Source organism: Salvelinus namaycush, chromosome 14 (genome assembly GCF_016432855.1).
Source record: "Salvelinus namaycush isolate Seneca chromosome 14, SaNama_1.0, whole genome shotgun sequence".
In the NCBI taxonomy this organism is placed as follows: Eukaryota; Metazoa; Chordata; class Actinopteri; order Salmoniformes; family Salmonidae; genus Salvelinus; species Salvelinus namaycush.
The window spans coordinates 31,718,149-31,742,209 of record NC_052320.1 but is presented as its reverse complement, the minus strand read 5'-3'; the positions used below and the strand labels follow the sequence as shown (position 1 = coordinate 31,742,209).

Below are 24,061 nucleotides of genomic sequence, written 5' to 3'. Positions count from 1 at the left end.
TAACATATACTTGAATGTGAATGGTGGATCATATGATAATCCATGGAATTAATCTATGAATGTATTTCTCTTCCCTTTTTCCAACGAAAGCCCTTCAATGCCACCAGAATAAATGCAGCCAACATTGAGAACAGGGTAAAGGAGCTCAACAAAGTGGCGGACAACTCCGAGAAGCCCAAACAAGGGTTCTGGGAAGAGTTTGAGGTACAAGGGGGGTGATGTCAACACCACCACCAGTGTGTTTCAATTACTCTAGATCACATATATCATCTCATATTCCAAAACATGAAAGTCAAGACGAAGAGAATGGAAATCCAGTATGTTCGTGAGGCATTTTCTGAGGGACAACCCAAGGAACATTATTGTTAACTCTAAGACGGACACCACTGGTTCCTGTCATGGTCTGGTTAATGGCCCTGGTCAAAGGTAGGACACTAGGGAATATGGTGCCATTTAGAACATAACCTGGATCTAAGGGATTTGTCTCATTGTGACCTCTTGTGGTGAGAGATTTAACTTTCAGCCTCCTGTTTTCTAGCAGAGTTTATAGCTCCATGATTTGATTTTCATCTTCTCCATAGTGACCCCTACTGTATGTGTGGCCAAACACACAAAAAGCGGTCCTAAACCAAACTGAACTAGCTTATGATTTCATCATATTTACCTTTCATGTCAGACCGATGTTCTTAGTGGAATAGTTCAAGCATAAGTTGGGTTGTCTGTGGCTCACGTCGGGCTCTTCACAAGGGGGAGTCAAAAATAGCTCCCTAAGGCTCTGGTCAAAAGTTGTGCACTAGATAGAAGGAATGCCATTTCAGATGCTGTATGATTTTATTGTATCTCTTCTTTCTCTATAACCTTTCATTTTTTCCCTAATCTCTTTTTGTTCTTCTCTTCTTTCTCCTGTCTTCTTCCAGGTACTACAGCAGCAGGAGTGTAAGCTCCTCTACCCCAGGAAAGAAGGACAGACAGCAGAGAACAAGAGTAAAAACAGATACAAGAACATCCTCCCTTGTGAGTGAAACACCGACCTGTACATCCTGTCTACAAAACTGTGTCTACAAAACTGTGTGTGTGTGTGCGAGGCTAAAGACCCTAGTCCCTGTGTATCTATGTTCCAGTTGACACTACGCGGGTGGAGATCAGGGAAGCAGACGTAGATGTGCCTGGCTCAGACTACATCAATGCCAACTACATCAGAGTGAGTTCTGGAGATGAACGATAGAATCAAGAATTTAGTGATGCACTTTATAGATGGGTTATCTGACGAGGTCACAAAAACGATGCGCGCTCTTCAATGGGGCAGACGTCCATGTGTTGTGATTCTGGATGGTCAGATAGCTAGCAACAGTGACAAGAAGCTGCCATGTAGGGAATCATAGGTGGCTCGTTTTATCTTGTTCTTGATACCATGTCTTGTTTTGAGGTGTTTTGATTGATGTCACGTCAATGCTAATATAGCTCAAATTCGCTTGCTAGCTAACCAACAACTGTAATGATGTATTAAAGAGACAACAAGGGCTATTTATGTTTTCAATAAACATTCGTGACGAAATATAGTTTACATGTTGTCGACAATGTAAGCCAACCCTGTCTGTTTTGCCCCATGCATCGGTTTTGTTGCTAAACAACCCACCTGTCTATTGCTGAGTGGAATAATTTACATGGCACTTAGGGGCGAATCCTAACTTCCACTTCATCAATGCACGACTAAGTGAAAATGTGGCTTGAATTTGACTCGCCCCTTACAATTAAATATTAAAGCACCATAATAAACAACTGTTAGAAATGCAGAATGAGATGCCTATCATGTTCATCGATGGTGTCACGATCGTCGTAGTGAGGAGACCAAAGCGCAGCGTGATGTGAATACATACTTTTTTAATGAAACAAATAAACACGAAGAACACTAAACAATCTAACAAAACGAACGTGAACGCTATAAACAATGAGTGCAGACATGCAACTTCACATAGACAATAACCCACAAACCAAACTGGAAAATGGCAACCTAAATAGGATCCGCAATCAGAGACAACGATAAACAGCTGCCTCTGATTGGGAACCAATCTAGGCCACCATAGACCTACATATGTCTAGACTAGACACACACACCTAGACATACAAAAAACCCTAGATAAGACAAAAACACACATACCACCCTCGTCACACCCTGACCTAACCAAAATAATAAAGAAAACAAAGAATACTAATGTCGGGGCGTGACAGATGGCCATATTCTGATGTGAAACACGGTCACGTAACTTGAAACCGATCTGAGCACTGGAAATTCTGGAAGTTTCTCACAATGTCTCTAGTAACGTATCTGTACATATTGTCACAGACAGGCCCTAAAGTTTTGTCCGGGTCCTATACTGTAGCCAATGCGCTGTCGCAGCCAACTCTTCCATGTTTGGCATGAAAATGAACTAACACACAGTGAGGAGTTGGCTAAAGCACCAACAGACTGAACCACCACTATGCTATCAATGTTTAAAATGTTCCTCACCAACGAAGACATGGAATGAATGAAATATGTTTCTCTCCCCCAGAGTATGCATGAAGAGGGCTGTCACGTGGAGGAGGGAAAGGTGTTCATCGCCACCCAGGGCTGCCTTCAGAACACTGTGGTGGACTTCTGGAAGATGGTCTACCAGGAGAACACGCACGTCATTGTCATGACCACCAAGGAGATGGAGAGAGGACGGGTGAGGTCATAGAAATAGAATTATGAACGGGCGATATCAGTCTCGTCTATGGAACCACATATATTCCCCCGTGGTGTGGATCCCAGTTTGCTCTTTTCAACCCAAAAATAATATGTTCAGAGAACGAAATATAATTATTAGATCAGGCATTCATATTCAAGTCAATATAATGTAATACTACACTGAACAAAAACGCAACATTCAACAATTTTACTGAGTCACAGTTCATATAAGGAAATCAGTCAATTGAAATAAATTAATTCACATGACTGGGAACACAGATATGCATCTGTTGGTCACAGATACCTTAAAAAAAAGTTAGGGGTGTGGATCAGAAAACCAGTCAGTATCTGATGTGACCACCATTTGGCTCATGCAGCGTGACACATCTCCTTCGCGTAGAGTTGATCAGGCTGTTGATTGTGGCCTGTGGAATGTTGTCCCACTTCTCCTCAATGGCTGGGCGAAGTTGCTGGATATGGGAGGGAACTGGAACATGCTGTCGTACACGTCGATCCAAAGCATCCCAAACATGGTCAATGGATGACATGTCTGGTGAGTATGTAGGCCATAGAAGAACTCGGCCATTTTCAGCTTCCCGGAATTGTGTACAGATCCTTGCGACATGGGGACGTGCATTATTATGCTGAAACATGAGATGATGGCGGCGGATGAATGGCACGACAATGGGCCTTAGGATCTTGTCACAGTATCCCTGTGCACTGAAATTGCCATCGATAAAATGCAATTGTGTTCGTTGTCTGTAGTTTATGCCTGCCCATACCATAACCACCACCACCATGGGGCACTCAAAATGTTGACATCAGCAAACCGCTCACCCACACAACGCCATACATGCTTTCTACCATCTGCCCGGTACAGTTGAAACCGGGATTCATCTGTGAAGAGCACTATTCCAGCATGCCAGTGGCCATTGAAAGTGAGCATTTGCCCACTGAAGTCGGTTACGACACCAAACTGCTGTCAGGTCAAGATCCTGATGAGGACAACAAATTCTTCGGTTGTGCAAATCCACAGTTTAATCAACTTTCCGGGTGGCTGGTCTCAGACGATCCCGCAGGTGAATAAGCCCGAATGTGGAGTTCCTGGCAGCTTAAAAGTTTATATTTTACATGCAATAATTTAAATTATTTTACTGAGTTACGGTTCATATAAGGAAATCAGTCATTTGAAATAAATAAATTAAGCCCTAATCTATGGATTTCACATGACTGGGCAGGCCCACCCACTTGGGAGCCAGGCCCAGCCAATCCAAATTACATTTTCCCCACAAAAGGGCTTTATTACAGACAGAAATACTTCTAAGTTTAATCAGTTCTTGGGTGACTGGTCTCAGGCAATCCCACAGGTGAAGAAGCTGGATGTGGAGGTCCTGGGCTGGCGTGGTTACACGTGGTCTGCGATTGTGAGGCCGGTTGGACATACTGGCATATTCTCTAAAACGACTTTGGAGGCGGCTTATGGCAAAGAAATGAACATTCAATCCTCTGGCAACAGCTCTGGGGGACATTCCTGCAGTTAGCATGCCAATTGCACGCTCCCTCAAAACTTGAGACGTCTGTGGCATTGTGTTGTGTGACAAAACTGCCCCTTTTAGAGTGGCCTTTTATTGTCCCCAGCACAAGGTGCACCTGTGTAATGATCATGCTGTTTAATTAGCTTCTTGATATGCCATAACTGTCAGGTGGATGGATTATCTTGGCAAAGGAAAAATGCTCACTAGCAGGGATGTAAACACATTTGTGCACAAAATGTGAGATAAATAAGCTCTTTTGTGTGCTTGAAAAATGTCTGGGATCTTTTATTTCAGTTCATGAAACATGGGACCAACACTTTACATGTTGCGTTTATATTTTGGTTCAGTGTGTATATATTTTTTATTTTTTATTCTAGGAGTGGAGGTGAGCGACTGGGGGGGGGGGGGGGGGGGGGGGGTGCTGGGTCAGGATTACCAGGATAGTATAACAGCTAAGGTGATTGTAAAGCTGCTTGAGAAGAACAGTTGGGCCTTCTAGATTGTCTAATGCTCCACTTTGTCCTCGTCAGAACAAGTGTGTGCGCTACTGGCCTGACCTCAACGCCACTAAGGAGTTTGGGAAAGTGTGTGTGAAGAACGTGGAGGAGCGTCCGGCTCAGGACTACATCCTGAGGGAACTGGAGGTGACGCGTTTGGACCGGGTAAGACAGCCCTCTGTAGTGACCACATAAATCAAAAGAGGATCTTTATAAAAGTGGTCTGTTTTAGTATGGCACATTCTTTCACAATAAGCCCACTAATGCTGGTTTAAGTATAACTTTCTGGTTGTATGAAATTGAATTTATAATGAACAGGTATCACATGGGCCATTTCTGATTGACCACTGTTAAAATTGGAGTTATGCATTATTTTGCAGCCCACTTTACCTGATATTTACGTAGACATTTTAAGGTAGCATGGTGAATTTTTTTACATAACAATAACATAGCTAAATAATCATTTTTTTTTATTAATTGAAGTTAGAACCATAAAGCACCTGTTTTTATCATAGAGTGTCTTACCAAGACCTAGCAAATACCAGGTAAAACACATGCTGGAATAGGCCTGTAAACTGGAGCGCTCACTCTCCCGATCTGCAGAGGGAGCCGATGAGGTATATCTGGCACTACCAGTACCTGAGCTGGCCTGACCACGGTGTTCCCAACGAGCCTGGGGGTGTGCTCAGCTTCCTGGAGCAGGTCAACCGCACGCAGAGCACCATTCGAGACACCGGGCCCATTGTGGTCCACTGCAGGTAAAACACACAGGGTGCACACATTGTGACAGACAGCATGTATCAGACACACCTCTCCAAGCACTACTGACATAACATCAGTCATAACAAACGCCTAAATGCCTGCACCACGGTGACCGGGGCTGTTTGAGATGACCATTCTTATTTGTTATTTTTGGCAGAACATGAAGCTAGAATTATAGGTCTAGTGGTATAGGACAGTCTACAAAAGTCCAGGGGCATCCGTTGGGTATGGCAGGGCAGTCACCATACCCTAGCTCAAGAACAAAAATGTAAAAGTATGCTACAAAAAAGTACACTAAAATCATTCCAATCTCGATGAAAATGCAACGTCTGTTTTAGCATATTGTTTGAGTGGCTGGCTTTAGGACCATGCGGAGCATCGCTCAGAGAGCAGATGCCAACCTGCGCACCTTTCTTGCAGAGACAGTGTCCGAGAGTTTGCTTTGCTCGTCAGCCACTTAGGCAGTGGGCCGATTTGCTTTGAATTTGATGTCGGCATTTGAACTCGGCCTTGTAAGCCTGAATGCTGTTTTATGCACTGGTTACTTTCACATTGATGTCGGCATAGGCGGCGTGCAATAGGCTAGGGGAAGATAAGCTTCCCTTCAAATAAATTGAATTACATTTGCAAAAAAATTGCTATATAATGACTCGTGCCTATACAGAAATAAATGAAATCATTCAAAATACTACACCAGAGAGCGTGATTTGGCCACAGAGGATCATTGGCTTCTTTTAAAAATGAGCTGTGGATTTTTTTAAGCACGCTCGTGGCGAATAGCCTACCAAATAGCCTCGTTTTTTTAGTTGCAGCAGTCACTGAAAAGCAGTTAAATAGGCTTAGGCCTAGAGAATGGGAAGCATAGAAATAGTGCACATAGAACATATCTACCTCTTCTTAGACTTGCATTCGATGACATTGACAATCTATAACGAACAGCTTTACGCATTGCACCGGTACTGCTATTACTGTACCTCAATTCCACTTCGCAAAGCTTGCATTTCCTTCTCATTTAGCTGCTGTCACTTGCCTTTCTCTGCCATTTTTTCAACTGTTAATGACGATGACGTAGTGGTGGAGAGTCGACTCCAAAATAATGTATTCTTCGACTCCGTGTCGACTCCCATTTCTGAGTGTCAAGATTCAGTTCCACTAGGAATCGACTCCAAAGATTCTGTATTTTTGGAAAGGAGGAGATGGATTAGTTGCCGTACTTCTGAGAACATGAACGCTAGCATCTTTCATAGCGAGCTAATGAGGGACAGAGAGAGAGGGTAGGGGCACAGTATAGGCAGGTTGGCCACCAGGCAGACAGAGTTTGAACTGTACACTGGGCATATCTATCATCAATGCAAAAAAGCTGTACCACCAAATGGAATGTTGTATCTCGCAATGTCTCGGAACTTCAGTAAAGCAGGGCCTCTATCATCAATTAATAGGCTAGGATATTGAGATGTGTGAGATGCAACACTTTACTCTCACACAGTCACAGCCACTATCTGCCCATGTATAGGGCACCAAAACAGTGGAGAAGTTCAGCCTCTCGCTTCAATACTTAGTTGTTGCGGAAATTGACCCACTCACTATGCTGTTTACTTTCTGCATCTGCTTCTTATCGTTTTAGCTTTAAATTACACAAATTTCCCCAGGCCTTCATAGCTTATTGTCTAGTTAGGCTATAACACGGAACATCATATGTTTTGTGTTAACTGCACTGTGATTTTAAATTTTGTGGGCAAAAAACATTGTTTTTTGAATAGGGATTTGTCTTAATGTTAAGGATCTCAATTTTGTTTAAACATTTTAATGTTTAAGTTATATATTTTATTTTCACAAGCATAAGCTGAACTGTCTTTCATATAGATTTGTTCATATTTTACAAGTGTAACTTATTATTAGTGTAGGAGTCCTCAGGAGCACATGCCCAGAATTCTACTTGGAACTTTAGCGGAATAGCAGTATGTCTGTTATGAAAATGACACCAAATTGTCTCCTTTGTCTCTCCAGTGCAGGAATCGGGAGAACAGGCACCATCATTGTCATTGATATTCTCATTGACATCATCAACAGACAAGGTAAGAGAATGTTGATCTTTCAAACATGATGGTTCTGACATCAATCCTATCCAAACGTTAAGGCTCTGATATCAGTCATATCCTAATGTTATAACTTTGACATCAGTCCTATCCAAACGTTACGGCTCTGATATCAGTCATATCCTAATGTTATAACTTTGATATCAGTCCTATCCAAACATTACGGCTCTGAGATCCAGTCTTGGGATGGATCTGCATGTATTAGGTATTAGTGTAACCGTGCTAAATATGCTGCCTTTTGACCTTTTGTGCTTGGGTGTGTTTCAGGATTAGACTGTGACATCGACATCCCCAAGACCATCCAGAGGGTTCGTCAGCAGCGGTCAGGCATGGTGCAGACAGAGGCCCAGTATAAGTTCATCTACATGGCTGTCCAGCAGTACATTGACACGGCACAGAAGAGACTGGAGGAGGAGCAGGTAGTAGTTATACTATAATATTGCCACTACAGTAGTAGTTTAATTTGAAAGGTACCAGTAACTACCACACACACTAACAGTATTATCGCAGTACATGTTTTCAAAAGTGACTGCCTTACAGTTGGAGCCCCAAGCATTTCATGATAGCTTCATTCAAAGGAACAATCAAGATAAACCCGAGATACAGGTAGTACATTTCATGGTTTCAACCAGCTAAGCAAGTGCGGGTGCGTGTTATGTTAAATTGTTTCAATGATAATCTTATTTTTCAAGCTAAAATAATATGGTTTATTGTGGCTGCTTTCATTGCAGAGGAATAAGACAAAGGAAAGGGAGTACTCCAATATCAAATACCCCCAGATGACCAACGCTCGGTCAAAACCCAACATGACCTGTGTATCACGCTCCTCCTCTGTGTGAGTAGCCCTGCAAATACACACTGCTCATATAGTACACAGGCAAATACTGTTTTATTCTCTCTAAATACACACTACCGCTGTCATCTATATCATTCCATCCAAATTCAATGAACATTGTCCGAATGAACATGAATCGGAATTTCATCTCACCATGTTTTGTCTGTGTGTGTGTGTGTGTGTGTCTGTGTGTGCCTGCCTGCCTGCGTGCGTGTGTCCATTTTTGTGTGATGCAGGGTGACGAACGACGACCCGTCCGCTGTGTATGAGAACCTGAACATCAAGAACCCAAGTACCTCTGGGAACAGCAGTAACACCAGGAAGTAAAAGTTGAGCCACAGACCTCTGCCTCTCTCAACCTCTCTGTGAGTGTTAAATTACTGTGGCTTGTTTAGTTATAAATTATATAAGACATTATAAAGGATCATACCTGCTTATAACAAGTTACAAAGCATCATACCGGCATACCTAAGTAAAGTGTTATTGTTATTTTCTTAGCTAAATCATTCCTAACTTTTTGTTGAGGAACTGCTCCGTATAATTGCTTTGATTTACAGGGTTAGGGAATAACGGATTACATGTACAAAAAAAAGAGGGTAATCCATTACGTTTCCAGCAAAGATATTGTAATCAGATTACAGATACTTTTGAAAAACTAGATGATTACTTCTAGGATTACTTTTAAATTCACTTTTACTTTTAAAGGTGGTTTGCAAAAAAAAAAACACCTTTCTGTTTTCTCAATTACATTCAAATCAGTTTGTTTGTTGCGCCTGAGCGAATGCGTCAAATGCATTTGATGGATCGCGGGGAAAAGAGCAGGAATAGACATTTATAGGCTACAGTCCAAGCTATGTCTTTCAATGGTGTGACTGCTGTCTGCATTCAAAGATGATCCAATTTGAATAAACGCTTGGAGGTAAGGGTGACAGCAGTGGTGTAGCCTACGGGCGATACGGATATCACTTATTATTGATATCTACATAGAGCATTGATGTGAATCACACTGCTGCTCTCTCGTTTAGCTATTTGCGCCTTGCGGATTGTGGTTGTTGTGGATGGCTCTTCACAAATTTATTTCTGTATTTTAACCCAATAATGGTTGAATTTAAGAAGTTTAAGCTGCCTATAAACCCTTGTTTTTGAGACCAGTGGACAGCCAGTGAAAAATGTTCCTCCCAACACCTCCGTGGTATTGAGCTCCATACTAGTTTAATTTACAAAGACCACGAGTGGGGCTTTTATTGCTCAATGTAATTCATGCTGATAAATAAAATAATCCATAGGCCTAATGGACACATGCTTAAACTCGCACACTTTTGATAGACTGCAAATTATCGAGATATCAAAGTGTCACCAATAGAGATTGTATTAAATCCTTAGATCATGTGCGGCAGGTAGCTTGGCGGTTAGAGTGTTGGGCCAGTAACCGAAAGGTCGCTGGTTCAAATACCCGAGCCGACAAGGTGAAAAATCTGTTGACGTGCCTTTGAGCAAGGCACTTAACCCAAATTTGCTCCAGGGGTGGCCTACTTCTATGACTGACCCTGTAAAACAACACATTTCACTGCAGCTATCTGGTGTATGTGACAATAAAAAATGTATTTAAAATAATTAAGTATTCTAATTCCTAATTCTATGGTGTCACCAACTAAAACATAAACAATAAGCCTATAGCATATGCAGCATATGCCGTACCTTTTTCACATGCAAATAGCACTTTTCGGGTAGTTCTCAAAGCATGCCATTCCATGAGGGCAGCCTTTATTTTTCAACTCAAAGCAATGAGCCCAATCAGTCCTCCATGACAACAAAATCATAAACAACAGAGTAGGCTAATAAATTATGCTCAGGTAAAACAATTTGGCTAATCTATATTTCCATATTTCCAAGTCGTATTCCTGAAGATTAAGGGGTATTAAATGAATTGGAATGACTGGAAATCTGACAGACTTTTTAATGTAATAATCTAGCCTAATCGTATTATCTGTAGTAGAGAGAAATGGGTTAGAAGAAGCCTAGATTTGAAGTCGGAAGTTTACATACACCTTAGCCAAATACAATTAAGCTCAGTTTCACATTTCCTGACATTTAATCCCAGTAAAAATTCCCTGTTTTAGGTCAGTTAGGATCACCACTTTATTTTAAGAATGTGAAATGTCAGAATAATAGTAGAGAGAATTATTTCTTTCAGCTTTTATTTCTTTCATCACATTCCCAGTGGGTCAGAAGTTTACATACACTCAATTAGTATTTAATAGCATTGCCTTTAAATTGTTTAACTTGGGTCAAACGTTTCGGATAGCCTTCCACAAGCTTCCCACAGTTAGTTGGTTGAATTTTGGCCCATTCCTCCTGACAGAGCTTTTTCAGTTCTGCCCACAAATCTTCTATAGGATTGAGGTCAGGGCTTTGTGATGGCCACTCCAATACCTTGACTTTATTGTCCCTAAGCCATTTTGCCACAACTTTGGAAGTATGCTTGGGGTCATTGTCCATTTGGAAGACCCATTTGCGACCAAGTTTTAACTTCCTGACTGATGTCTTGAGATGTTGCTTCAATATATCCACATAAATGTCCTTCCTCATGATGCCATCTATTTTGTGAAGTGCACCAGTCCCTCCTGCAGCAAAGCACCCCCACAACATGATGCTGCCACCCCCGTCCTTCACGGTTGGGATGGTGATCTTCGTCTTGAAAGCCTCCCCCTTTTTCCTCCAAACATAACGATGGTCATTATGGCCAAATAGTTATATTTTTGTTTCATCAGACCAGAGGACATTTCTCCAAAAAGTACGATCTTTGTCCCCATGTGCAGTTGCAAACCGTGGTCTGGCTTTTTTTATGACGGTTTTGGAGCAGTGGCTTTTTCCTTGCTGAGCAGCCTTTCAGGTTATGTCGATATAGGACTCGTTTTACTGTGGATATAGATACTTTTGTACCTGTTTCCTCCAGCATCTTCACAAGGTCCTTTGCTGTTGTTCTAGGATTGATTTGCACTTTTCGCACCAAAGTACGTTCATCTCTAGGAGACAGAACGCGTCTCCTTCCTGAGCAGTATGACGGCTGCGTGATCCCATGGTGTTTATATTTGCGTACTATTGTTTGTACAGATGAACGTGGTACCTTCAGGCGTTTGTAAATTGCTCCCAAGGATGAACCAGACTTGTGGAGGTCTACAATTTTGTTTTCTGAGGTTTTGGCTGATTTCTTTTGATGTCAAGCAAAGAGGCACTGAGTTTGAAGGTAGGCCTTGAAATACATCCACAGGTACACCTCCATTTGACTCAAATGATGTCAATTAGCCTATCAGAAGCTTCTAAAGCCATGACATAATTTTCTGGAATTTTCCAAGCTGTTTAAATGCACAATCAACTTAGTGTATGTAAACTTCTGACCCACTGGAATTGTGATACAGTGAATTATAAGCGAAATAATCTGTCTGTAAACAATTGTTGGAAAAATGACTTGTGTCATGCACAAAGTAGATTAAACCGACTTAAACCGACTTAAACCGACTTGCCAAAACTGTGAACAATAAATTTGTGGAGTGGTTGAAAAACAAGTTAAATGACTCCAGCCTAAATGTATTTAAACGTCCGACTTCAACTGTACATAACCAACCCATAAGTAAAATGCAACATCCATTTACGTATGGCCAGCTATGTAAACTCTAACATTGATTTATCCTACAATAATGTCATTCAATTGGTAATATTCCTACAAACTTCTTCTAATACCTCTTTAGGGGAACGCCATTTAAAAGTAACTGAAAGTAATCAGATTATATTAGAGTTTGGGTAATAAAAACTTTATATTACTGATTCCGAATTTGGCCAGGTAACTAGTAACTAACGGATTACATTTAGAAAGTAACCAACATTAAACAGCTTAATTAGTAATAGGAAAAATAATCATTATTGGCAAAGAAGATTTTAAGAAGGCATTTTATTGTCTGTTTTGACAAAAAAATTCTTTGCATCATAAAAACGGTTTGCATAACAAACTACAAGAACATACAGAAGATGTGGAGGTCAGGAGGTTATACAAGTTTAACAATGTGGTTAAACGTAACATTTCAATCAGATTTAGCCTTCTTCAACTGAGTACAATGGTTACAGTAGAGCCGATATCTGAAAAAACAATGCAGGTGGGGTGAGGGAAATGTTGTGTATGAGAATATACAGCAGTGTTATGCACATGGTGCATTGGAAAAATGTGCATAAACTTGTTCAGTGCATTATCAAAGAATGCATGTGTGTGATTGGTTATAACTGTCTTAATTGTTAGGTCCTCATTGGTTGTGGGCCTGGGATATATCCTCTGCTACCCTGTGAGCGGGCGCAGATGGAGAGATGTTAGCAAGCAGTTATGTCTTCTCATCTGTCAAGTGTTAATAAACCATCATATTTGAGATGCACTTCTGCATACTGTTGGGTTCCTTTCAAGAGTTTCTAAAGATCTCGCTCCCTAAAAAGGGAACACCAAGGCAGGGTAAAACTGTGTCATTGTGTATATACGGGCTCCTTGGGTACTCTGGGAAATAAATAATAAATTCTCAACAGAATTCGACCCAGTAAACCTTCGAAAATACAGAACTCAGTGTCTACAGACAAGCAGTTGTTCTTGCTTGTTATAGTAACACAGGCCAGAAATTTCAGTGTTTTCCAATGAATTGGTTCCAGACATAATCCAGATGAGGGAAGACGTCACAAAAACACATACATTTTGCTATTGACTATCATAGTGATTCTAGTATTTATTAGGATGTCATGCGGACAACTGTTGTGTGCGTTTCTATGCAGAGTGGTTCTGTGTATGTCTAAAGCGGTGTGCCGTTGTGTGTGCTTCAGTTTCAACAGAGGTGCCGCTTCGCCAGCGCACCATGGGGGACCTGTGGAGCTCTGGCCCCTGACCCCCTGGCAATGGAACCCCCCCCCCCCCCCCCCCCCCCCGCTGCCCTACTGGCTGGCTGGAGCCTCCCTCTCCAAGGAGAGAGGAGTACAGCACAGTGCTCTTGTCCTTCTATCTCCACCCCCCATCTCTCTCTCTCTCTCTGAATAACTTCAAGTCTCTACAGCCTCTCCTGTCTACGGACAAAGTGCCTCGTCTACAGACATGTCTGTTACCCCCGTATTTGGTCCCACAGTTGTTCCATCTCATCCCCTAACCCACCAACCAAACCAACAAATGTCCTTTGCTTATTTCTGTAGACTCTCGAACTAAATCGACACAAGAAACAAACAATGGTGCACTCAATGTTCAAGTGATGTTTTGCTCCATCGTGTTCAACCATGAATGGGGTGGACGGGACAAGAAAGGGTGAAGCTATGCCGTTTCTCTTTGCGCTGTTGGAATCCTCTCTCTTTCTCTCTCTCTCGCTCTCTCGCTCTCTCTCTCTCAATTCAATTCAAAGTGCTCACTCTCTCTGCTGGCTGTCATCTACTTGAACCAAAGACTCTAGCAATGTTCTGTTTTTGCTAGCAGCAGTCATTACTGCAGCGTTGAGTAATGGCGGCGAAACAGTGAAGCGATCTGCTACCACTGAGGCACTGGCACGGACAAGCAAAGTCCTTACAACCCTATCCCATGAAAGGCAAGAGGAAAGGCAGGATATTCTTAATGGGCCTTTGTCAGTGGGGAGCTGATTTGTTTATCTTATTGGTTCCACCGATGGTCTTTTGTGCCATGCTCATCTACTGTAGTGGTGCCACCATCACAGCTACTGAGAGCCTATTCAATCAAGGATAATGAGCTCCTCTCCGGACTCCATTTTGTTTCTTGTCCTGTGGTTGCTGGAAGGGGAGGGCTTGAAGCTCAAGGAGGGGGAGCTTGAAGCACCAATTTACTTGTGCAATTTTTCTATTTATTTAGTTTTAAACTGTGTCCTTTCAATTAATTCTTGTTTCTTTTATTGTTATTATTGGTGTGATTTTGTAATGTACAGGACATGGTTTTTAATGTTAGTGCGGTATTGCCTCTGAATAAAGAAAGATCCACTTCCATTATTATCAGTCGACAAAAAGCACAATTCTCTGAATTTGCAGTTGCTTTGCAGATCCTGTTTTATATGTGGGAAATTTGAGGTCAACGTCAAACGATAAAATCGGTCGGATCTGCAGTCTTTCTCTCTCTGTGTAGGTTGTAACTCCTAATCGAATGGCATAATAAACTGGGTTAAATATTTGCCAAGTGAGAGATAGACAAGGGTAGCAGAAAATGAGATAGGGGAGAAGAAATGTCAGGATGCTAGCCAGGCTGCCATCACTGAAGTCTTTATGAATATTACTGGGCCAGATGGCCTACAGCCCAAGATTAAAGAGTAGATTTGTCTCCAAAAAGTAATTTACAAGATGGTTATAATCCAGGCTTGACTTTGTTTGGGAGAGTAAAAACCGGCTTCAGTGATGATGTCATAGGAAGGGTGACACCACACAGCAAAGAGCCTTCAGTTATATATATGTATATATATATATATATATATATATATATATATATATATATATACATATACATATACATATACATATATATATATATATATATATACATATACATATACATATATATATATATATATAGGGCAGTGGCTTCTTTCTTAACTATTCTTAGCATTTTGCATAAAAATCTCAATTCTAAGGTGTTCACACTGGATTTAGCCAGCGGCTCAATGATGTCATCCTTTTGAGCGACCCTGCTGGTTGGCTACATAGATGCTGTGCAGTGTCGTCTGCTGGTTGTGCAGCGCTGTTCTTGTACATAGTGTTCAGGCCTTTCAACTAGGGCTTGACTACATCATCCCTTGCTCATCCTAACACCATTGCAGTAACTTTCAGCAATACTGAAAGTCTGATGTTTCAGTATTTCCCTTCAAATTATGTTTCAGTAAGTCCGTTCTAAGTGTTATAGGACACATATTTCGCTGCAGTTTAGTTGTTGATATAATACTCATGCTATAAGTGGTATGCTATAAATGGTATGCTATCCTGAAGTGAACATTGAAAATCTTTGTCAAAGGAACCTTCTCCATTGTTCAACTGTCTGCCGAACTTTCAATCTTGTCCAATGAATGAAAATTGACATTTTTGGTTTCTATTTTCTTAGGCCTAGATTCGATCAGATCAAGCGTTAACCGGTGATAGCCGACACTCGCATAGCTGATGTTTTGGCGGTGTCGGCAAGTGGAACTGCATTGGCATGTCAAATTAGTGAACAGCTGCTCTTGTGATCATTGTCACAAAGCCACACCTGTCCCACTCGCGTTAGTTCAGAAGGAGAAAGTTTAGCCTACATAGAAATAATGACGCTCAAATTGAAAATCATTAAGCAAAATAATGAGGATTTCTATCAGCCTATTCGAGGTGTAGATTACATCTCACATTCCAGTCTTCGAACTCTTAATGTTACTCCGTGCAGCCAATGGCAATGTCCGCTTTATGTATAATGATAGGAGCCACTTATGCATTTGACAGCTCTAACGCTGTTCCACCTCCAGCACCGTCAAAATGACTGCTGTGTGGATGTCGGCTAAATCGGATCTGATTGAATAGAGTCCTTTAATTATGTTGCACTGTTGTTGATGATGATTTTTTATTGTATTTCACTTTGCCTGGAAGGGTCAAAACTTTGTATGATGTGGTGAAACATTGAGGGGTGAATCCTACTTAGCTTAAAGATTCATTTTCATTTAGTTATGCATTGATGTCAGTGGGAGACTATGTGAAAATTTGACTAAAGTGGAAATTAGTGTTCGCTCTTAACACTTCAATACTTGAAATTCTATTCAAAATTGCTAAATCCTGTAGCTGCAGACTTGTGATCTGTGACTGTCAGGATGTCCATTGGCTGTTTTAAAAGAGTAGAGTATGTTGACAGTCTGCTAGAAGTATGACATCAGTGTTGTAAATTGTATTTTCATTTACTGAGGTGTTTTGAATTTTACATTTCCTGTGGGTGCATTTTATATTGTATACGATTATTTGTTTGATTATTGTTATTATTTTAGTTTTTATTTGGTGTTATTACACCATTGATAATAACACAATGATAATGAATTGTCAGTTAAGCAGGTGTTCTTGAAAGTATACAGAAATTATATGAGTTATTTTATTTCTGCTCCTTAATTTACTTGAATATGATGTTGACATAGTTGGTTGCGATATGCCTGATTTGAGTAGTGGTATACTGACTGTTCCTGTATTCAGATGAAGACTGTTTTTCCCTCTTGCACTGGCTCAGCCTTAACACCTTCTGTCCAGGCTTATAGCGCTGATGCAATGAGAATGTCAGAAATGACAACAAAATTATTAAAAATGTAATAGTTTAATAAAAATCTATGAATGAAATATGTCAAGTGCCTTCTTGTATGCTGATATAATGGGACTTCCTGTCACTGATGTCCGTGGACAGATGGCACAACCTTTCCTTATAAGCAGGGAAATGTGGACTGATTTTGTTCTGCAAGACATTGGTTATTTATTAGGTAAAAGCAAAATGCATTTTTTTTTCTATTTGACATAATTTTCCAAGTTTTATTAGTCGTAAGTACAGGATACACCTGGTATACACAGTCCAATGAAATGCTTACTTGCAGGTTCCTTCTCGACAATGCAAAGACAATAAGAAATAATACCACCCACTGGAGAGCCTTGCGGTCGTGGATGGAGCAATTCCCGTACCAGGCCGTGATACAACTGGTCAGGACACTCTCGATGGTGCAGCGGTAGTATTTGGAGAGGACCCAGGGTGGCATGTCAAATTTCTTCAGCCGCCTTATGAATTACAGGCGCTGTTGTGCCCTCTTGACAAGAGTGGTGGGGTTGTTGGTCCATGTCAAGTCATCGGTGATAACATACAATTCTTTAAAAAAGGAGTCAGAACAGGTACATCAGAGTCGGGACCCAGAGAGTGAAAAAAAGCTTATTTTACCAGGCCATCAGACTGTTGAACAGCTTCTATTACCATCAGACTGTTGAACAGCTTCTATTACCATCAGACTGTTGAACAACTTCTATTACCATCAGACTGTTGAACAACTTCTATTACCATCAGACTGTTGAAAAGCTTCTATTACCAGGCCACCAGACTGTTGAACAGCTTCTATTACCAGGGACCAGACTTTTGCACAGCTTCTATTACCAGGCCACCAGACATTTGAACAGCTTCTATTTCCAGGCCAACAGACTGTTGAACAGCTTCTATTACCATCAGGCTGTTGAACAGCTTCTATCACCAGACCATCAGACTGTTGAACAGCTTCTATTACCAGACCATCAGACTGTTGAACAGCTTCTATTACCAGGCCATCAGACTGTTGAACAGCTTCTATTACCATCAGACTGTTGAACAGCTTCTATTACCATCAGACTGTTGAACAGCTTCTATTACCATCAGACTGTTGAACAGCTTCTATTACCAGACCACCAGACTGTTGAACAGTTTCTATTACCAGGCCACCAGACTGTTGAACAGCTTCTATTACCAGGCCATCAGACTGTTGAACAGCTTCTATTACCACCAGACTGTTGAACGGTTTCTATTACCATCAGACTGTTGAAAAGCTTCTATTACCAGGCCACCAGACTGTTGAACAGCTTCTATTACCAGACCATCAGACTGTTGAACAGCTTCTATTACCAGGCCACCAGACTGTTGAACAGCTTCTATTACCAGGCCACCAGACTGTTGAACAGCTTCTATTACCAGACCATCAGACTGTTGAACAGCTTCTATTACCACCAGACTGTTGAACGGTTTCTATTACCATCAGACTGTTGAAAAGCTTCTATTACCAGGCCATCAGACTGTTGAACAGCTTCTATTACCATCAGACTGTTGAACGGTTTCTATTACCATCAGACTGTTGAAAAGCTTCTATTACCAGGCCACCAGACTGTTGAACAGCTTCTATTACCAGGCCATCAGACTGTTGAACAGCTTCTATTACCACCAGACTGTTGAACGGTTTCTATTACCATCAGACTGTTGAAAAGCTTCTATTACCAGGCCACCAGACTGTTGAACAGCTTCTATTACCAGACCATCAGACTGTTGAACAGCTTCTATTACCAGGCCATCAGACTGTTGAATAGCTTCTATTACCAGGCCATCAGACTGTTGAACAGCTTCTATTACCAGGCCACCAGACTGTTGAACAGCTTCTATTACCATCAGACTGTTGAACGGCTTCTATTACCATCAGACTGTTGAACAGCTTCTATTACCATCAGACTGTTGAACGGCTTCTATTACCATCAGACTGTTGAACAGCTTCTATTACCATCAGACTGTTGAACAGCTTCTATTACCATCAGACTGTTGAACAGCTTCTATTACCAGGCCACCAGACTGTTGAACAGCTTCTATTACCATCAGACTGTTGAACGGCTTCTATTACCATCAGACTGTTGAACGGCTTCTATTACCATCAGACTGTTGAACAGCTTCTATTACCATCAGACTGTTGAACAGCTTCTATTACCATCAGACTGTTGAACAGCTTCTATTACCAGGCCATCAGACTGTTAAACAGCTTCTATTACCAGACCATCAGAATGTTGAACAGCTTCTATTACCAGGCCACCAGACTGTTGAACAGCTTCTATTACCAGGGACCAGACCTTTGCACAGCTTCTATTACCAGGCCACCAGACAGTTGAACAGCTTCTATTACCAGGCCATCAGACTGTTGAACAGCTTCTATTACCTTCAGACTGTTGAACAGCTTCTATTACCAGGCCACCAGACATTTGAACAGCTTCTATTACCATCAGACTGTTGAACAGCTTCTATTACCAGGCCATCAGACTGTTAAACAGCTTCTATTACCAGGGACCAGACCTTTGCACAGCTTCTATTACCAGGCCACCAGACAGTTGAACAGCTTCTATTACCAGGCCATCAGACTGTTGAACAGCTTCTATTACCATCGGACTGTTGAACAGCTTCTATTACCAGGCCACCAGACATTTGAACAGCTTCTATTACCATCAGACTGTTGAACAGCTTCTAATACCAGACCATCAGACTGTTGAACAGCTTCTATTACCAGGCCATCAGACTGTTGAACAGCCATCACTAGCCGTCTACACCAGGTGATGTGCGCACACACACAAGCTATCACACATACACAGCCAACGCTGCTGTCCCATGTTATAGAGACATTAAACCGCCAGACACTTCCTGTTTTACACTGTGTATTTCTACTACTGCATTTTAGTTACGCTGTTTATACTGTACACACCACATATTTATGTATATACTTGATTCTTGACATAGGTCACTAATATATCTACTGCTGTACATATCATTCTTAGTGTATCTGGTGTAAGTTCATCCGTTGTATATAATGTACGTATAGATTGCATTTGAACTACTGTTACAGGGCTATTTGGTTTGCCAACTGGATTCTGACATTTCTGGAATATATATTTTGTACTTGTTTGGCATTTTACTGCATTGTTAGGAGCTAGTAAAATAAGCATTTCGCTGCACCCACTATGACATAAACTAAACTGTGTATGTGACCAATAAACTTTGATCTAAAGAGCACTTGTTCAACTTAATAAAAAACACATGTTACCATCTCGAGGTTAAATTTAAAAAATGAGGATAGTAAGTGCCAAATAATGTAACAGTATTGACCATAACACGGTTGACGATTTCATCTTAAATCAGCCATAAATCCCCTTATTTAACAATTTAATTTTATTGTTAAAACATTTCGAACCTGTCTATATACGGGTAACATGGTTGGTGCGTGATGCTCAACCTGCTCAGTTTTTCACCACAAAACACCAGAAAATGGCCCAAAAAAGTAGAACCAACTCACCTGCTTTCACACTAGGATTTGACTAGCTGTTCAATGCTTCTTTTGAAAAAATCTTTTTATAAGGAATCGTTTCACCATATTAAAACGAGAGTTCAGTTCACTTAACAGGGTTGACCTTACGGACAGGTTTTGTTTAACCTTCAAATGTTTCACTGATCGCATGAAATACTGTCAATAATCATCTCCAGAAATGACTTTGTCAAAGCAACAAAATAATGAGGGATTTACAATGATACCGGAAACTTTGAGGAATTTTGGGGTTAAGTGGATTAAAATCTTCCTAGAAGTCACAGAGGGTGCACAAAGGGACATGCCAAAATGCTGAATTTTGGCACTTTAACAAGTCTTTATTAATATTAAAATAATCAATACTGGTGCACAATTTCTACTTAAAATATCAAAGGCACTCGTTTCGTGGAACGACCCAACACTTGTGACCTTGCATCACAAAGACTCTACGAAATAGAGTCTGTATAATCACCTTTTCAAACAATGGGTTTTGAGAAGGAGACAAAGAGGACGCAAGGAATCAAGGAAATGCATTTGAGATTCTCCCCCAGACCTCACCTTTGGTCTCCTGTACACACCTATCCAGTAATTTCACACCAATACAGGAAATACCACTCCTTACTGTTATAAACACTCCTTAATCTACGAGGAAGGGTTCACAATTTCATTGAAGCAGTTTCCAACACCTTGTTGTTAGTAATAATCGTTGTGTATTTGGAAAATCCTGACAGGTCACTGGTGTGTGCCCAGATAAGATCCTAACAGCAAGTTGGGAATGGTAGTCCAGTAATCATTAGTTCATACCACGGCCAACAACCCATGTCTACTGTACTTCCGTTTGTTCAAAGACTTTCAGAAACAAAGCTACAGAATATTTTTCATAACGAAAAACCTGGACCATGCCTGTGTTGTTTTTCATTTATTGTCATTTTGTAAACAAAATATATATCAAAATAGTACAATCAACTATACATGTATATACACTTACAATTTCAGCTTTATGTTTAGGCATACCATTTTTTCAAAACAGTATTAAGACAGCTAAACTTGCACATTTTTCTTAAAAACGGAACATTTTGATTTGGGATTGCACTGTGGCCATCCGATCTGATACTGTAGATATGAATACACCCAGATTGTCTGTGTCTGAATATTACAACACATTTCATCCACATATTATATTTCTACAGCAAAATAACTTTATAAAGGAAAAAAAAGGAAAAGGAAAATCAGTTCATCAAAGTGCAAGAATTGGGGGGGGGGGGGGGGCTGTGGCTGGATACCCTTTAGTGGAGCTGAAGGAGAATGTGGCGGAGAAGGGATACATAGATCAACCTCTTACTAGAGCTTATTCTGGGGGTCTGCGTGAATGTGAACCAGGGTACCGTTGGTGGCAGCGGTGGAATCTGGCATACTACACACATGTATTTTAATGAAAGGCTCCCTTTGTGGAATGGTGTATGCTGGTGAATGGGGTAGCTGTGGTGGTGATGGAGCCTTGTATTGAGCCCACAGAGCGAGGCATGCAGTGCATGTTGCCCGTGGTGACGATGCACTGCAGGGGCCACAGCACGATGACCACTAGCAGCACCATCAGCATGATGAAGAGCAGCAGCCGCTTACAGCTGGTCAGACGCCTCATAAAGGCCATGTTGTGGGGGCGTGTCTGAGCCGGGACCTCGCCTGCTTTGCTGGCCCCTATGTCGATGCAGATGCAGAAGGTCGAGGTGGAGCTAGAGGCCTCGGGGCTGGCCTCCAGGGCCCGTTTGTAGCACAGCTTCTCTCCGTCCAGCCACACAGGCTCCTCGTGCTGCTGGTGGCTGGGCAGCTTACAGAGTACCTCACTGCTGGTGGCCAGGGCCGGGGGACCCTCCTTGGTAAGGAGGGTGGGGTGGCGGCAGAAGGGACACAGGATCTTGCTGCTGCCTCCTCCTTCCTGCTCTCCCAGTGAAATGGCCATGAGGCGTGACAGACACTCGAGGCAGAAGGTGTGGGCACAGTCCAGCAGCTTGGGCGTCTTGAAGACGTTGTCGTAGGTGTTGTAGCAGATAGAGCACTCGGGTTGGCTGCCAACAGCCACCAATATATCCAGGTCCACTTTCTCTTCCTGGGTGTGCCACACCTGAGGGATCTGCGCCATTTTGAAGGGATGTTCTGTATCCTTTTCCCCCTTCCTTTAGTCTTTGTCCCCCTTTCTCTTCTTTGTACTTGGTGTGGATTATCTGAGAATGAATGGAAATGCAGATTAGATTATCTCTTAATAACGTGCTCAGATGGTGAGTAAATCTATTTTTAAAATCATGCAGTGTGGACATAATCCCAAACTGTTCACAGGATTTTGGGGATTTTTGTGTCAAGTGCATATTATAAAATACAGTAGGTTAAAGGTTTATGACCCCATGCAGGCGGAGTTGCAATACCATTATGTTATTCCCTTCAGAATACGATTACATTCTGAACTATTCTAGAGGTTACACAGTAGTCACAAATAATTCAGCATTTGGTGGAATTTAAATATGTCTATAAATTAAATGTATTTTTTGTATATATTTTTTACTTTTAATATCAGACCATGCCATCTACAATTAATTTCTTGCTTACTCTCTACTTTATACAGTATGGGGCTGATTGACATCCATTCACTAAACCCACTAAAGTCCCTGAGCAACCTCTTGCATTCCCTGGGCCACGTTCATCAGGGAAACGTTGTCATTAATGTCATTAATAGAACTGACACGATTCCTCATTCCACATGTCAGAGGCTTCTTTGTTCCACATAATATATTTCTATATTTTCTTTCACTTTTGTTTAACCAGGAACGACCCTTGAATTAAGATACTTATTTTACAAGGGGTGACCTGGAAACCTATATCAGAATTTTTTTCTTCTTCAGGGTAGCCCAATGGAGACCAGGGTCTGATTCCCAATGGTGCCCTGAGTACAACAATTTTCTCACAATAGGAAGAACAATTTACATTACAATTCATTACAAAATAACCGCAACCTCAACACCACAATTTAAACAAATAAAGCCCTGCAATCAATCGAAACAACTGCAATCCTCAATGAATTAATTCAATACCAGAGTCCTAAACTGCCCTAGCGGCACCAGGGAATCCATTTTGTAGGTTATTCCAACAATGGGGGGCACTAAAGCTAAAGGAGGATTTTAAATTGGTTGAGACCAGAGGGACCTCAAGAGTTAACCAATCCTGCGAGCGGGTTTGGTAGCTCATTCTTTAATACGTTAGCAGCAAATTTAGGTAAGTTGGAACTTGTGTAGTAGGGCTTTGTAAAGGAAAAATGGAGTAATCAATTGATCTACGGGACTTTAATGAAGACCAGCCAAACTTTTGATACAGGATGCAGTGGTGAGTATTAAAACTGTCCCCAGGGATAAAACGAATGGAGCTATGGTAGACTGCATCCAAAAGTTTAAGAGTAGTAGCTGCTGCAATCTGGTAAATGGTGTCACCATAATTAAGAACTGGCAGGAAAGTTGACTATACTATCTGCTTCCTATTATTTAGGTTAGAGGTAAGATCTATTTCCAAAAAAGAAGGCCACTTTAAATCGTAGCTTTTTAACTAGCTCATCCATATGTTTTTTTTAAAACATTAAGTCTTTGTCAATCCAAATTCCCAGATACTTGTAGGTGGGAACCTATCAATGGGAGAACCATCCAATGAATAAATATGTAGTCCATCTGAAACATTCTTGCGAGAACTAGAGAACAACATGCATTTAGTCTTGCCCGCATTAAGTACAAGTTTTAAACCAACCAG

At 41.2% G+C, this 24,061-nt stretch overlaps 2 protein-coding genes across 6 annotated transcripts in view; one reads left to right on the top strand and one right to left on the bottom strand.

The window, feature by feature from the left end:
* The window catches only part of LOC120059394 (tyrosine-protein phosphatase non-receptor type 11-like), a 61,904-nt gene extending 45,123 nt beyond the window's left edge, over positions 1-16,781 (top strand). For 3 of the 5 annotated variants that reach the window (XM_039008408.1, XM_039008407.1, XM_039008409.1), the window contains exons 6-17: positions 91-204; positions 918-1,014; positions 1,122-1,201; positions 2,553-2,708; positions 4,776-4,907; positions 5,346-5,500; positions 7,512-7,579; positions 7,868-8,019; positions 8,141-8,206; positions 8,332-8,435; positions 8,672-8,800; positions 13,290-16,781. In XM_039008408.1, the coding sequence (XP_038864336.1) occupies positions 91-204; positions 918-1,014; positions 1,122-1,201; positions 2,553-2,708; positions 4,776-4,907; positions 5,346-5,500; positions 7,512-7,579; positions 7,868-8,019; positions 8,141-8,206; positions 8,332-8,435; positions 8,672-8,762 (1,215 nt within the window). In that variant the 3' untranslated portion in view covers positions 8,763-8,800; positions 13,290-16,781. The remainder of the gene's footprint in view (positions 1-90; positions 205-917; positions 1,015-1,121; positions 1,202-2,552; positions 2,709-4,775; positions 4,908-5,345; positions 5,501-7,511; positions 7,580-7,867; positions 8,020-8,140; positions 8,207-8,331; positions 8,436-8,671; positions 8,801-13,289) is intronic. The other 2 variants (XM_039008412.1, XM_039008411.1) reach the window with 1 other exon arrangement.
* A 4,923-nt stretch (positions 16,782-21,704) lies between these two features.
* Positions 21,705-22,415, bottom strand: LOC120058702 (RING finger protein 223-like). The gene has a single exon (XM_039007447.1). The coding sequence runs from the start codon at positions 22,413-22,415 to the stop codon at positions 21,705-21,707; it is 711 nt and encodes a 236-aa protein (XP_038863375.1).
* Between the last annotated feature and the right edge of the window lie 1,646 nt (positions 22,416-24,061).